At 36.4% G+C, this 16,215-nt stretch overlaps 1 protein-coding gene across 1 annotated transcript in view; it reads right to left on the reverse strand.

The window, feature by feature from the left end:
- The window catches only part of OVCH1 (ovochymase 1), a 72,220-nt gene that overhangs the window by 48,450 nt on the left and 7,555 nt on the right, over positions 1–16,215 (reverse strand). Inside the window, 8 exon segments of the mRNA XM_088791067.1 lie at positions 2,719–2,899; positions 3,841–3,915; positions 5,433–5,561; positions 6,675–6,768; positions 8,325–8,455; positions 8,560–8,700; positions 9,926–10,059; positions 15,464–15,551. Coding sequence (XP_088647193.1) covers positions 2,719–2,899; positions 3,841–3,915; positions 5,433–5,561; positions 6,675–6,768; positions 8,325–8,455; positions 8,560–8,700; positions 9,926–10,059; positions 15,464–15,551 — 973 coding nt within the window.

The raw sequence follows: 16,215 nt of genomic DNA on the forward strand, positions 1-16,215 counted from the left end.
TTATGAAATAATAGATGTGATACATACAAATACTATTAAATATATGCATGTGCATAAATATTAATGGAAAATCAGATCATTAAAACAATCTTAATATTAATTATTTAACATAGAAGAAGGACGGATTAGTGAAATGGATAGGGTAGTTTAGATTTGATACCTGGTAACTTTCTTTACTTGATAACTTTCTTTAACTGTCTTTTTTCACAATAATAATTTTTTAAGAAAGAAATCAAGAACAGTCACTAACAGAATGGCATACAAATTATTTTTGTGGTTAACCGGAATAGTTCACAAACATTTACAGTGATTGTGTTTATTAATCTCAACTGACTCACCAAGTTGAATATTCACCTTGGGAATAATAGTTTTGCTATGGTCTACATCTTGCTGTAAGGTGTCATGATCCATCATATACATTCAAGAAAAGACTATACTATTTGACAAGTGAGTCTGTCAAAGTTTCTTCTGTCCCTCTGGCATCAAGGCTAATATTTGTCTTTTCTAATACATCAATTTTCACTAATTAAACACTACTATTAAGGCTTCTTTTCCATAATACATAAAAATGCACTTTGATAAAATTCTTATAAAATAGGCTTCTCCAAGGGGAGGGTGGAGGCCTAGAATGTAGTACTGGATTGAGTTGGAAACATCTATGTGAACGCATGTTTAGCTCATCAATTAGTATGTATTCCTATATTTTCTAGTTCTGCCAGTTGAGAGAGCCTAGAAGTTTACTAGACTAAAATCCTAGTTGCAACTAGTATACCCAGTGTCCAGATCTTGATTTCTCATACTATTCTCCAACAAAATAAATCAGGGTTCATTGGGGAAATGGCTGATTCTGGGACTGAGGAGGGAATATATTAGTATAAGTTGAGCCTGGAATGTCTTGTAGTGTCACACAAATGATGGGGGGAATGTCAAACAGACAAGAAACAGCCCTGAAAAAGCTCACAATGGTGAAACCTAAAATAATTTGAGCAACAATACATAGCATTATATAATAAATATTCCTAAGTCCATACTGACATAAAGAAATAATTTAATAAATAAGCAAATTGAGGAGAAAAGACAAATCTCCCATACAGGAGAATTTCAAAGAATTGACATAGATACTCCCCACTCAAGAAGGCAGAGCTTCACATTCAACACCTTGACTGTGGGCTCCCCTTAGTGACTTACTTCCAAAGAGTTAAGAATGGAAAAAGGGAAAATGTAACTTTCCAGTGGAGAAACCTAGCAAATGCTACCTTGGCCAGTAATCAAGGTTAACATCATCAGTGATAAGTTATGTTGATAACATGTATCTTTGATATGATGTGATAAGAATGGAATGTTGCCTCTGTGGTCTTCCTCCTCCAAATCCATAATCCCAGTATAACCATGAGGAAAATATCAGACCAAATCAAATTGAGGGTCACTCTACAAAATACCAGATGAGTATTCCTCAAAACTGTCAAGGTTATCAAAAACAAGGAAAGTCTGTGAAACTTAAAGCTAAAAGGAGCTTAAGGAGGCAAGACAACGGAATGTAATATGGTATCCTGAAAGGCTGTGGGAACAGTGTCTACAAAGACCTTGAGCCAGGAACAAGCTCAGCATGTCTGGGGAACAGGACTGGCCCACTGTGAGCAGGCAGTGGAGCGGTCAAGATTGGTCAGAGATGGGGAGTGGTTCTTGACCTTGACTGTACATTGGAATCATCTGGGGAATATTTAAAACTACAGTGTCCAGAACCTACCCACAAGTGATGGACTTAACTACTTAGGAGTGAAAATGAATTAATTATAGTTATATACATCCCATGGCTTAATCTACAGAACATGTTGTGAGGATGAAAGCAAATCAGAAGAATTTAAACTATAATTATTTTATGTTAATCTCAAAACCAAGACAACCCAAAACAATATACTGGTTTTAAGGATTTATAGATATTAAAACCAAATTTTTTTTAGAAAGCAAAGGAATTATGAATGCAAAATTCAGCATAGTGTTTACTTCTTGGGAGGGGCACAAAGGGGTCTTGAAAAGTAAGTAAAAAGATCCTTCCTAAACTGGTGGTAGGAGCACAAATGTATAGTCACTGTTCTTTAAATTGCATATATGTTATATACATTCTTTCATATTGTGACATCATCCACAATTGAAAAAATGACAACCCACAATTGGAACAGGTAACCAAAATGTTTTAGTTCCCTAGGTCCAGTGGTCAAGGTGGTGGATTAACTATTGTGCTCTCTACTGTTGTGAACTATATTTTAAGAGGAACAACAATAAACCAGTCCAGAGGAAGGTACATTGCATGGGGAGGCATCTTGAATTACTGACAAACAATAGAACAATGAACCTTTATCTTAAAGATGAAATTAAGAGGCAATGTCAGAGGGATCTTCAAGAATAGGAAGTACTGTTACGTGAAAGAAGAAACAGACTTACTTCTTTTATGGAACGACAGTTAATTTTGACCAATAACTTTCTGCTACAGATAAGCATACTTGGGCCCAATATAATCATCAGATTCCCACAAAGGGGAGGACTAATTTCAGGACTTGAATAACTTTCCTTACTGACACTTTTAAATAGAAGCTAAATGGCTATGTAGATGAAACACTGAAAGGAATGAATGTGGATGGTTTTTGAAGTTATACAATGATATTATGTCCTAGTTATGGTCTATAAACACATTAGTAAAATACCATCAGTTTCACTCACGCTTGCACACAATGGGCTGCAGTCACAATCCAGTTTGCGTTGATGATGGCACCTCCACACTGGTGATGGCCTAGAAACCTCAAACCCACTTGCCATGGCCAACAGTGGGGGCAGGCTTCTTCCCCTCCTGCAATTCTTCTGGAAAGCCACTGGTGACTAAACGGAGGGATGCCACAGACACCTACAGTAAAGATGAAACTAATGACTTATTCAACTGAAATAATTCAGAACACACTTCTCCCCTAATGGCTTGCCATAGTGGACAATCGTAACTCCCAAACATCAGATGAGCTTTATAAAGATAAAACTTCCCAAGACCCACCTCTGGGGAATCTGATTTTAAAAGCTTGCTCGGGTGACCCTGCTAAGCAATTATATTGGAATTTATATTATATGGAACTTATATTCTTATAGGAAAATTTTGTTAGTAGAGCATAAAAGGTTGTTCATTATATGTCCTTGTTTCATTTCTTTCTCACTGCATGAATCTATTCACAAATCCTCAAACATGCCGAATTCGCTCAGACATTCAAATGCTATTCTCTTGTCTGGAATACTGCTGGGACTCAGCTCAGGTCTATCTTCTCCATGGAGCCTCCTCTGGCTCCCAAAAGGCAGGTTTTTTTTGCCTCTTCAAGCTCCCTGTACAATTTTCTATAATATTAGAGCCCATCAACCAGAGCGTATTTAGTAAATGCACACAGAACAATGAAAGATCATGATATTTAACAAAATACTGCAGAGTATAAATAAAAGTTGCCAGTTTGTGTTAAAAGACAAAAACAAAACACTTTTCCCCCTCCCCCCAAAAATGCATGATCATATTAAATACAGAGTCTAGGAAGATATTTTAAACATTACATTTGCCCAGGAATAGATGAGGATAAAGGATTGCCCTCTGTTCCCCCTTTCTTTGTATCATAAAGCTTATTTCTTTTCTCTCTACTTGTTGGTTTATATGCAAACCCAAACAGGATTCTGAAAGTTTCACGGTCCTAATCATAAAACTAATTCTTCTTCACTGTGGAGTTATATCAGTGTAAAATGAGACTTTCAAAACAGACACCTAGTTAAAGAAGAAAGGAGATTAAATAGATAGTAAACACATGGCCATCAACTCACCATAGGGAACAGCTTTTGAAGAAGATACAGGATTGGTTTTGGGAGGTGATGTTGATCCAATTTTGTTTAAAGAGTCTATGAATAAAAATTTTCATTAAAGATAATTTAGAGTAGCTTACACTAGCTGTCCCTACTTGCTTAACCTGGTCAATTAGAAAACCACTCTAAGGTTGATCTCACTAATTCGACCTTTCAAATGCTAAATGCCAGATCCCATGGATATGATCTGTTGTATATCTCTTAATATCCCTGTTGTATCTGACTCCTTCAAGCATTGCTTTCTTCCTTGGCTCCATGAAATTATTCTCTTAGTTTTCTTGATGTATCTAAGGATAACTTGTCTCAATCTGTCTTTTTTTCAGGATCCTATTCTTCAGCCTGAAAGATATTCCACAAGGTATTGTTTATAAACCTATTTTTATTCATTTGCATATATATATGACTTCCAAAATTTTCTCCTCAATCTAAATCTCTTTCTTTCCTGAATTCTAAGATCTAGCACTGCTAGATATCTCCATCTAGATCTCCCACAAGTTGATAAAAAAAAAGCCACATGTCTCAGGTGAAACCAGTTGATTTTAACAGTCAACATGGTGTCATTATGTTTCTCTGTGTCATTTAGTAGCTCCACCATCCATCTAGCCACACAAGCTAGAATTCTGAAAATCATGCTAGAACATTTCTCCTTCATATACCCCTCCCCCCAACATATCTAATGAAGCAATGTATCTAGAATAAATTCTTAAATACAATGACCTCCTCACCACTCTCCTTGCATGTAAGTTCACCCCTATCCTCCCTATCCATCTTCCACATTCCCACCAAGGATGGAATTCTGGCTCTCTAATTCTCTGCCAGCTCTGCATCTTCGGGAAACGTACCTCTCTAAACCTCTGTTCCTCACCTGTGAAAAGTGGAGTTGTGTACAAATCACTTAGGTTTTTAAGGAGGATTAAATGTGATAATACATGTCAAGTTCTTAGTCTATACCTGGTACAGAGCAAGTAATCAATAAATGCTAGCTAGGCATCCTGTCACTCTGATATTTAAAGTGTAATGCCCGACATTCGTTTTCATCTAACTCTTGCCTTTTCCATCATCCCCCCAAAAGTCAAACGATGTTGAATTATATGTAGTTTTTGTACATCATCCATTCTCTTTTCACATTGGGGTCTTGGTAGATGATGTTCTCTTTGACTGAGTAAAGCCGACTTTATCTTCTAGAATGCCTAGAAAACTATTCATCTTTCAAAACCTTCAAACATCCCAAAACAGAGGCTGTCAATCTCATTTCTGAATCACATTCTCTAATCTGGATTATCTACTTTTAACATAAGGTGCTCAGAATATTTTTTGATCATCTAGATGTAGTTTCTTGGCTTCATCTGAGGTGCTTGTGAAAGCGCAGATTCCTGGGCCCCATTCCATATCTACAGAATCTAAATCTTTCGGTGTAGGCCCAGGAACTTGAATTTTTATTTTGCCACTGAGGTGATTCAAGCACCCTACATTTAGGTAAACATGGCTAAATTATCTTCTCCAGAACTGTTTTCATATGCAAAAATCACTATTGCACAAGTGTTTATGCTGACCTGAGGGCAGAAAGGTAAATCTAGCCTTGAAGCCTCGCAAGTTATTTTCACCATCAGTTTTAAAATGAATCACCATCATGTTATCAGGACTGAATATTGGAGCAGGATTAAAGATTCCACAAAGTTTAGCTGCAAAAGTTTTAGGAAAGTTTGATTTATGGTTATAAAAATGTTTAAAAATAAGAAAACAGAGGTAAAACATCATCCGATTAATTATTTTCCAGCAACTTTGTTTTTCTTTACCTTTGGTTTGTAGTCACACCCTTTTACTTCATATGGGAAGGAAACACTATTTTCAAGATAATAATTTATAAGTTTTCACAGGAAAAAAAACAATGTATAGGGTAAAGACATCTGATTTTTAGTATGAAAAGAAACCTCAATGGCTTGTTAATTTGGAGACAACGAGAAGAGGCAAGTTACAGAAAATATCCCAAAGTTGGTATTCCTTCCAAACAGAATGTGGTTACACCATATGTGAATAGGGACCCCTGAAATCTGCTTGGCCTAACCCCCTCTCTATACAGGTCCAGTTCTGCTGGATCCGGGGACTGTGCTTCCACTCACCTGCCCTAAACATCCAAATAAACATTCTGAACCTACCTACATTTCTGGTCTCCAACTCACACTAACCCCTAGCTAAGGGACAGATAGTACTAGGTGTTAAAAGTGGCTATATGGCTAGAAGGGAAAATTTTTTATACTTAGTAAATTGATAGGTCCAAATTTGAAAGGATATTTGAAGATTCAGTTCAAAATATTAATTTTTAAGACTCAATTAGAAATTATAGCTTTTGATTACCCTTTTTGCTCATTACTTTTCTTGGGCATAAAAATAAAAAGATCAGCAATGGATTAACACAGAAAAGGGATTAATACGGAAAAGAAGGAAGTTTAAAAATGTACTTTAAATAACTGCCAAAAATGTACTTATTGTTACCATTTTCCTTTTTCCCTGGGATTTCCTTTTCATCTTCTAAATATTCTGAAAAATTCTTCAAATTTTGCATGTTTCTACTAAAAACTTTACTGGAAGGGTAAAATCAGGGTAAGTGGAAGAGTGAATCCTCTGTTGGCTGATGGGTTTTAAAGCTAAAGTTTTATGGCATCGTGAATTTCCAACATAAGAAATTCATATTCCCACTTTACCTCTGGGAACCCAAGGAACCCAGCCAATGCCGCAACTACTCCAGTTAGTCTCACGCTTTTCAGATTAAGTTTAAAGAACAGAATGTGACCCACCTAATTCATGTGCCTCTTCGGAGTCACCATAAATCACAACAGCATCATTAACACAGTTTTGGTTAAATTCCGTAGTGAAGTCCTCAAATGCCAGCTGTACAATTATAAACATGAAACCGGAGGAGTGGTGAAGGAAGAGATAAACTTTAAAAGTTTCCCTCTACAAATTAAAAGGTTCTCAGTAACTCCCTCATATTCCATTGGCAGAAGTGTAAATAATTGCAGCCTCTTTGGGGGCCATTTGGCAACTGACTATGAGGTTTAAAGGCATAAACCCTTTGACCCAGAAGCAAGTCGACTTCTGGTCATTCTATTCATCCACGTGTGTCCAAAAGCAGTGGTACCAGCATTGCTGGTATGGGCAGACTGGAAACTAACCAACTGTCTGTTAATCGGAAATTGGTTTAAGAAATTATGGGACATCACACAATATAGTTTTATGTAGCTGTTAAAAAGAGTTCTGTACGAGTGATTTTATATATTCTGTTGTTGCTTGATTTTCCCCTGTATTTTCTCTTTTACATTTTCTGTATATTTTCTTTAAATTTTATTAATGACATTCGCAGTGCTGTGCAACCATCACACTATTTGAAGCCTGTCCATCACTCTAAGGAGAAACTCAGTGCCCAATAAGCAATAATTCTTTTTCTTAATTATTTAAAAAATTGTTTCCATTACAGTTGACATTCAATATTATATTAGGTCAGATGTACAGCACAGTGTACGGACATTTATATAACTTACAAAGTGATCCCCCCATAAGTCTTGCACCCACCTGACACTGTATCATTATTACAGTATCATTGACTCTATTCCCTATGCTGTACTTTACATCCCCGTGATTATTTCCTAACTGCCAATTTGTACTTAATCCCTTCACCTTTGTCCCCCAATTCCCAATTCCCCCCCCCCAATCTGGCAACCATCAGCTTGTTCTCTGTATCTATGAGTTTGCAGTAAGTCTTTATTCCCCTCTCCCCGAACCATTGGTAACCTCTGATCTGCTTTCTCTGTGAATTTGCATATTCTAGATAGTTCATACAGGTGGAATCATACAATATTTGTCCCTTTGTATTGGCTTATTTTACTTCATGTTTTCGGGATCTATCCGTGTTGCAGTGTGCATCAGAATTTCGTTCTTTTTTGTGGTTGAATAATATTTTTTATATGCATGCATTTTATTTATCCATTCATCTGCTGATGGTTTCCACATTTTGTCTATTGTGGATAATATTGCAATAAACATTGGCAAACAACTAAAAAAAAAAGAAGAGTTCTGTGCACTCATCTGGGAAAATCTTTGACATATTTTTAAGTAGGAAATGCATTGCTATACAATATAAATGCATACTCGTACATTTTTGTAAATGCTCAGAATATCTCTCGAGGGATGATCTAGAAAGTTATCAGTGTTGGTCACCAGGAAGTAGGATGGGAGTTGGATGAGAACGAAGCACACTTTTCATTGTGTTCTCTTTTAAATTGCTGAACCTTTTCAAAACCACATTCATAGATCCCCTTTAAGGTTAAAAAAAGAAGGCAAATAGAATTCCCAGTCACATGGCAATTTCACAGTCCAGGTGAAGTAAGTTCTGCTTAACTAACACAGCTAAGTTCTCAATGAAGTAAAGAGCTTCCTTTGTTGCTTACCTTTATAATGTGTTTCTCTGGAGCATGAATGAACCAACGACACCTTACATTCCTGGGATACAAGTCAGGGTAACTGGCAGAGTGAATCGTCCCTTCTTCCACTAACACAGCCACACTCCCACAACCTGAACCTATGGAAGTGTTGGGGAAATCCCAAGTGAATGGCCAAAGGCATTCTCCCTTCTTCACTCCCAAATCAAAGAAAAACAGCATGGAATTAATGTATCTGAACTACCTGCTTCTGAGTTCTTCTGTACAGCAGTAAAGGTAAGGTCAAAGCCGCTGCCACTATTTTCTGTGTCAGAAACAAATGTAACTGTCGCCTCATTGGTGTTTGTCAGCAATGGCGAGGACAATGTATCTCCACAGAATTTACCTTAAAAGAAAAAGAAATTGGAATAATATTACTAAAAAATTATGGAAGTAAACATATATATGTTTGTTTTTCTAATATTATCTTCCATGAATTCTGTTCTAAACACCCCAAACTATTTAGTGGCCCCTTTAATCATTCCCCACTTTCTGCTTCCATGATTTTATATTCCATTCACTTTCTCATACCTAATCTCCCGTATCCAAATTCTACTCATCCTTCAAGGCCTAACTCAATGTCCAGTTCTCCCATAAGCCTTCCCAGATACCCAACAGAAATTAGAGCTACCTTTTCTGAATTGCCACGGCACATTTTCTATCCTACATCATTTCCTACTTTGTGGTACATCTTTCGTTACCTCAGCAAACTGCAAAATTCATTAAAGCACAGACTGCTTTTACTCTATATGTGTCCAGGACCTGATATGATTTCTGGTACACAGTTGATTTTTAACAAATGATTGGTTGAAGAAATGATCATTGGGTAAATAGCAGGCCTGAAGCATGAAATCACTTAGTCAATAAATAATATAACCCTTAGCATAATATTTTGTCTATGACATCTGGTCGAACATTTGTGAAGAGAGATTTGTCCTAACCACTGACCTGTAGAGACCTAGAGACCAAGGTCTATACCAGCTCTAGAGATATTCTATCATGCTTAACACATAATATTTCAAATAAATACATATATCAGTATGCGTATATGGCTCATGAGGTAGTCAATAAAAGAAATTTAATGACATGAAATAATTGTGTCATGAGAAGAAAAAATATAATACAAAGTATAGTAAAGTTCAATACAGTTAGTACGAATAAATAAGTATACTACATCAAAACGTTAACAGTGACTATAGGTGGTAGCGTTATGATTGGTTTACATTTTCTTGCATTCGTTCATCTGTCTTTACCAAATTTGGCTAACAGGTACCTGCTTTTGTGGAAAAAATAAAAAATAAAATAAACATTGCTTTGAAAAGAAATTTTCTGACAACTGCGACATCAATTTTGTTCAATACTGTTAATTAAACTTGAGAAAGGAATAGAGAAAACTCAGTCAATATGCTGGTCATTGGTTCCACTCTTACTGTACACAACCCCTCCCCTTCAAGAAGGGCACAGTATATAAGATTAAATAATTGTCCTGTGTGCAGAAACCTAATTTCAGGTCCTCCTTGGTCTCTTGGGAACTATGGAATGCCCAATGAAAATAAATGTAACATACTTACTAACAAGCACTCCATTGCTTGGTTGCAAAGATACATAGTCATGATCACATCCAACTTGATTTTCTATGTCTAAGCTTGTAAATTTCACCAGGATAATTTTATCTTCTGGTACCATTATTTTCCAAATACATAAGCTAGGCAGGGGAAGGTGGACAATGTATAATAAATGGCAGAGTCAAATGTGACATGTAAGATCTATTATCTAGGCTTTAGCTCATAACTCACCAATAATATAATATTCTACAGGATAGAAGATAAAAAGCAGTGGAAATCCCGTATGTGAGAGTAAGTTGTTTATGCTTGGATTTCTGACATCTAATCAATAGAAATTAATTAGAGAATGGCCAGAAACCACCTTTACATTTTCATTTAGTTATAAAATGCTAGAATTATGATCTACATTGAAAAAAAAACGAAGATTCATCTCTCTGTTCTAAGTCTAATTGAAAATTCATAATGTTCATCCAGAAGTTGAATTATGAATTATGAATTACGGACTGATCATGCAGCGTATGTGAACCCTAACCAGCCACATCCTCCAAGGTAGTCCTAACTCACAGTCCCTGCGGTTGCAATGTCATCCCTCCTGCTCCCAGGAAGGTCAGCGGGGTGACCTTTCACTAACATCTTTAGACGCGTGTCTAAACATTTTGAAAGTAGTCTTACATAATTTCATGCGTAATCCTTTACACCTTTATTTTCCTACATGAACCCATATTATTATTCAAGTAAAGAAACCCCAGTGGGCCATAAATCGTAAGCGTCTTCCGTGTCTCACATTCCTCTAAGTGCAGAGCAATCTCCTCTGGAATCTAACTGTCAGAATGAACTTCTTTCTAAAACTCTGTCATAATCATCAACCACCTTAGTCCTGTGAACTGCCCTCTGCCCTCTCAGCAATAGATGTTCAGGGCTGTAGCCATTATCCAACTCTTTTATGCCCAGTTTCCAAAAACCAAGCGCAATGTTTCGTCTTACTACTATACATCTCCTCCTTAAGCAGAAACTGTCTAACATATCCTTGCTTTATTCTTTTTCTGTTCAAGTCCATCATCCTGAACATAGATGTAAAAAATAGGCTAAAATATTATTAAAATCACTTTTAAGCACTTCAATTTAAAAAGCAATAAGACACCTAAAATATTATAAAGCTCAGTTTTTCAAGCACTCCAACTAAAAAAGCACCCTGCATCTATCATCCTTCCCAAGATTCATTACGCCCCTCCGAAGCAGACAGGAGAGAAATTGCTCCCCTTCTCCAAATGGGAAAACTGGCATTGATATTAAAGGACTCATCACATCTCATATAATAGGAAATACAGTGTAGGCTTTATGATTTCAAAGGCCAGTACTTTCTCCTGTTCTCATCAAATTATTTTCTGCCTCAAAATCTCTAACTCAGAGATGGAAAACAGATTGCAAATTATATGCCAACTTTGATGTATTGTTATTGATTGCCATATTAAAAAGGATTCTGAGGTCTAGTCAAGCTAAGTGACAGAGAGGAGGCAAAATTAATTATTGATTTATTCATTCAAATTTCTACTGAGTATTAATTATATCCAGGTACTCTTCCAGGCTCTGAGAAATACAGTGTTTCCCATGGGCATGAAATGAAGAGACCTCCTGAGTGCCCTGTGTCTGCCATCTCTGACAGTCTAGCTACCACCTGCCAGAATAAAGATGGACTTGGAGGGACTCTATGACTCCCTGCTCCTCTTCACATTATCTTTCTCCCTTACCATTAGCGAACTGACTCTACTAGGAATTTATAAAGCCCTTACCCCATTCAGGGCTGCTTTAGTGTGCTGGAGAAGTCACTAAGGCTGCAGATTGGCTCCATGTCTTATTACATTTCTAAAGCACATGTTTTTGCACATTCGAACATTCTAAAATCAGAAGGCTCTGACATTGTAATTTTACAATTATGTTAGACTTGACTTGAAAGAGTTTTTCCAGAATGGACTTGTATTAGCTTCAACCAGTCACCTGGGGGACACCCTCAACTGCATACTATATTTTTCTGCTTGAGGTAATTTGGACTATACTGGTGAAAAGGATTTAGACTGTAGACCTACATGAGTGTTAGCATGTCATTCAAATTCTCCGGTAAGATTTTTCTACTCCCTACGTCCAGTGCCAAAGTTGAGGTATGTAACTTCCCATGTGGGTGGGTTTCTGCCTCGATTAGCCTAACACAGAAGGCCTGCAGTGTCCCAGCTTTATATGGAGATCTCCCAAGCTTGCGCATTTTGTTTTCTTTATTGGTGGTACATAAAATGATACATTTTACCAGAAGTTTGTTCTAGAGTTGTTGAAATAGAGTACAAATTCATCCGAATACTAAAGAGGTTGTGATGTTGCTGAAAGTTGTCTTATTCTCTCGTTGACATCTTACTTTAGTCCCTACAAGCTATTTAACGTCTTAAAAATTTACTCTCAACTTTATCCCCTAAACTTGAAGCAATTAAAACTGTACAGTTACTAAGACGACATCAAGTTTAAATTTCTTCAACTTTCCTACAGATTACCTTAACATTTTTTGTTTTCCCAGAAAATAAATTATTTCTTTCCAAAGCTAAACATTCTCATTTGGTATGCATGCTCTCATGAAAATTTCTTCATCATACATATGTATTTCTGTTGATTTATCACTCTTATTTTCTCTTTGCCCATAAGGACAGCTAAACCTACTCTTCCAAAAAAACAAAAAACACAAACAAACCAACAACAAAAGAAATCCCTGCTTTTTTTGACCCTATTGTCCTGTTACCCAAAAGCTACCATTCCATTTTCCTCTTTATCTTCACTGCTTAACTGTTTTCCTCATTTCAAACAATGGCAGCTCCATCCTTCCCATAAGTCAAAAACCCTCAAGTCAATCATAAGGCCCTCTCTCTCTTAAAATTCAAACTTTCAACTCATTAGCAAATCCTGTGGCTTCTCACCACCAACCTGGTCAAAGCCAGCATCGCCCTTACCTGGATTATTGTAGCAGCTGGTCTCTCAGTTCTTGGTCTTATCTGTCTACATTCTAGTTTCAATACAACAGCCAAAGTGATCCTTTAAAATGTATCAGGTCATGTTCCTCCTCTGCTCAAAATCCTCCAATGGCTGCCACCACTGATTACAACCACTCCTCCCCTCTGGCATTTAGCTCATGCTCTCTGATCTTGCTGTTCCCCAAATATACCAAGAGTTTTCCTGCCTCGTACATGCCATTCCTTCTGCCAAGAATGTTCCTTCCCAAGAGGCTCATATAATTCCCTCTTTTCATCTAATTCAAGTCTCTGTTCAAATATCTTTGCAGTGCAGTCTTCCCTGACCACCCTCTATTTTTCTGCACAGCATTTACTACCTTCTACTATTATATGCAACATTATTTGTATTATCCCTACTCTCTCCACCTTCCAACTTGCCCCCCAAAGGAAAATATTTTTGTCTGTTTCATTCATGCTGCATTACTTGCACCTTAAATAGTGCCTGACACATCTTAGGCCTTAAGTAAAAAAAATATTATTATTATATTAACTAGTGAAGGAGAGATACCAAGTCTTAAACAATCACTTATCCCATTATGAATATAGCTTCCGAGCCTACAAATCTGCTGAATCAGCTCCCAAACTCTGAATTGCCACATCCACTGTATTTTATCTGAACTCATTTTGACTTTTGCAATAACCACCTTTGTTTTGAAAGTCATTCTTGCAGATTTCTTTAATTCTTCATTGTTGACGCTGAATCACAGGTTCTCTGTGTTTGAGAGTAAATGGACTGTCATCTGCATCTCTCTTACCTAATATATATAAATGCTTTCTCTCATCTCACCCATAGCCACCCATACCTCAAATACCCACTTATAAGGAAATTCATTATGTTCTGAGGCAGAAATCTCTCAAATTAGAAACTGTACTGGATTGAAATCTGCCTACTCCTAACATCCACCTTTTGCTCCTGTTCTCGGCTCTGTAATTAATCAGAACAAGTCCCATTCTGCTTTTGTAATAGCCTTTCACATAAATGAAGACAGTTCCTTCCTCTCAAGTTTTCTTTGAACCAAAAAATAGTCCTAGTTCCTTCCACCATATCTCCCAAGACACTGTTTTGAATTTCTTTCCATTTTAGTCATTGTCCTTCAGATAATTTCCAGCTTATCAATGTCCCTTTCTAAAGATTGTAACTGGAGACCTCCTCCCTACTCATCCCACCCAGGACTCTAATAAAACAGGACTGTTACTCTTGGTTCTGGATGATTCTTCTTTTAAAAGTTTAAGCAAAGATGGCAAAGGCTTTACTGGTATTATATTATTACTATGTTGACTCATAGAAAGTCAACTTAGACTTCTGAGCCTTTTAAATATGGGTTGCAATTAAGCCACATCATTTCTATCCTATACTTGTAAAACATACTTACATTCATTTTCCATTTATTTTGTAAATTATAATCTTGCCACCATTTTAGCTTCCCATGGCCTATGGCATAAAGTCTAAGCTTCTTCTCGTGGAATTCAAGGTCCTCTACAATTAAGGCCTTACCACCCTTTTTATCTTCATTGCCTACTACCATCCCAGTTTCTATTTACATTCACATTGCTCTCCCGCTGCACTGGGACACACATTGTCCAAACAATCTAATATTCTTCACCTCCCTAACATTTCTTAAACACAATTCTCTATGCCTGGAATGACAGGTAGAAATCGCTGAGATATTAGAGCTACAAAAGACTTCATGAGCTATAAAATCATAACTATCTTTCAATGCCTAGTTTCAACACCATCCCCTTCATTCAGCATTTTGATCCCCCACCTCTCCCAACCACAGTATACACTACACGCACAGCTCACAAATCGCTGCAATGAGAATTAGCTTTCCATTTTCTATAGTACCAACACATGTGGGCAATGTGGATTATAAAGCTTATTTCATCTTGTTTTCTAGTATAGTTATTTTTGTCCAGCTCTCTTCTCCTACCAGATTATAAACTCACAGAACTGTCATCTACCTTTGAATACCTTTCAATGCTCAGTACAATTTTAAAAAGCAATGTAAAATACTTAAGGAAATGAGATACTTGCAAAACTAATTTCTAAAGCTTAAAAAATATCTTTAGCCATATGGAGGACAGGGTATGTCGAAAAAATATTTAAAGATACTGAAGCTTATAGATGAGGTAGTTTCCATCTTCTAGGCAACAGTTAACAAAACATTACCATTATTACAGAAATAAGTAAAAGGATTAACCACTAAATTCCCATAATAATCTCACTACCATATGCTGTTAATATTAGACATTTGAATACATCAATTCATGTAAGCACCAGTCTTAGTCACTTGTGCTGATAATTTGTATTAACGGATATCAGAAACACCAAATTAGCAAATATTTGCCAACCATAAAATATCAGATGAAATATATAGACTTCATGTAAACCAGATAAATAAATTGAGATACTAGATGAAATTGCCAAAACATAGCCTCTTAAATGGCATGATTTTTTGGGAAAAACCCAGGAATCACTCCTATCTGGGGTACATACCAATTATGAGAATAGTTGCCCTCTTTTGAATGGGGGTAACGAATCTTCCCATTTTCCCCAAATAACACTGTTCCCTGAGGTCTACAAGCTTAAAAAACATAGGGAAAAAGTTGATTATTTACTTCAGCTATGGACGATATTTCAAGACCTATAGTACAAAGTCAGTGTGAAGATGTACAATTTACATTATGTAACTCATGTTTATGGAAATGAACATATTTTTAGGGGCTATGATCTAGACATTGTAAATGCAGACTTCATTAGGAAAATTTCTAAATCATGTTTTATTTTTTAAAATATAATAGTTTTATTAATTAACCATCTGATATACTTCTTCAATACGTTTTTCCTACTTTTTTATTGAAGGATAATTGACATGTAACATATTAGTTTTAGACATACACCATAATGATTCAATATTCATATATACTGCAAAATGATCAAAATAAATCTAGTTAACATCCACTGCTACACAGTTACATATTTTGCTGTGTGATGAAGACTTTTAAGATCTACTCTCTTAGCAACTTTGAAATACGCAGTACAGTATTATTAACTATAGTTGCCATGCTGTACATTAGAACCTCATGACTTATTTTATAACTGGAAGTCTGTACCTTTACCATTTTGCCCACCCTTATCCCCCATCTCTGTCAACCACCAACCTGTTCTCTGTATCTATGAGCTTTTTCTTTAATTCCACATACCAGTGAGCGCATATGGTACTTATCTTTCTCTGTCTGACTTACTTT

The sequence above is a fragment of the Rhinolophus sinicus genome, chromosome 1, assembly GCF_057876585.1.
Source record: "Rhinolophus sinicus isolate RSI-liver-muscle chromosome 1, RSI-T2T, whole genome shotgun sequence".
Taxonomy (NCBI): Eukaryota; Metazoa; Chordata; class Mammalia; order Chiroptera; family Rhinolophidae; genus Rhinolophus; species Rhinolophus sinicus.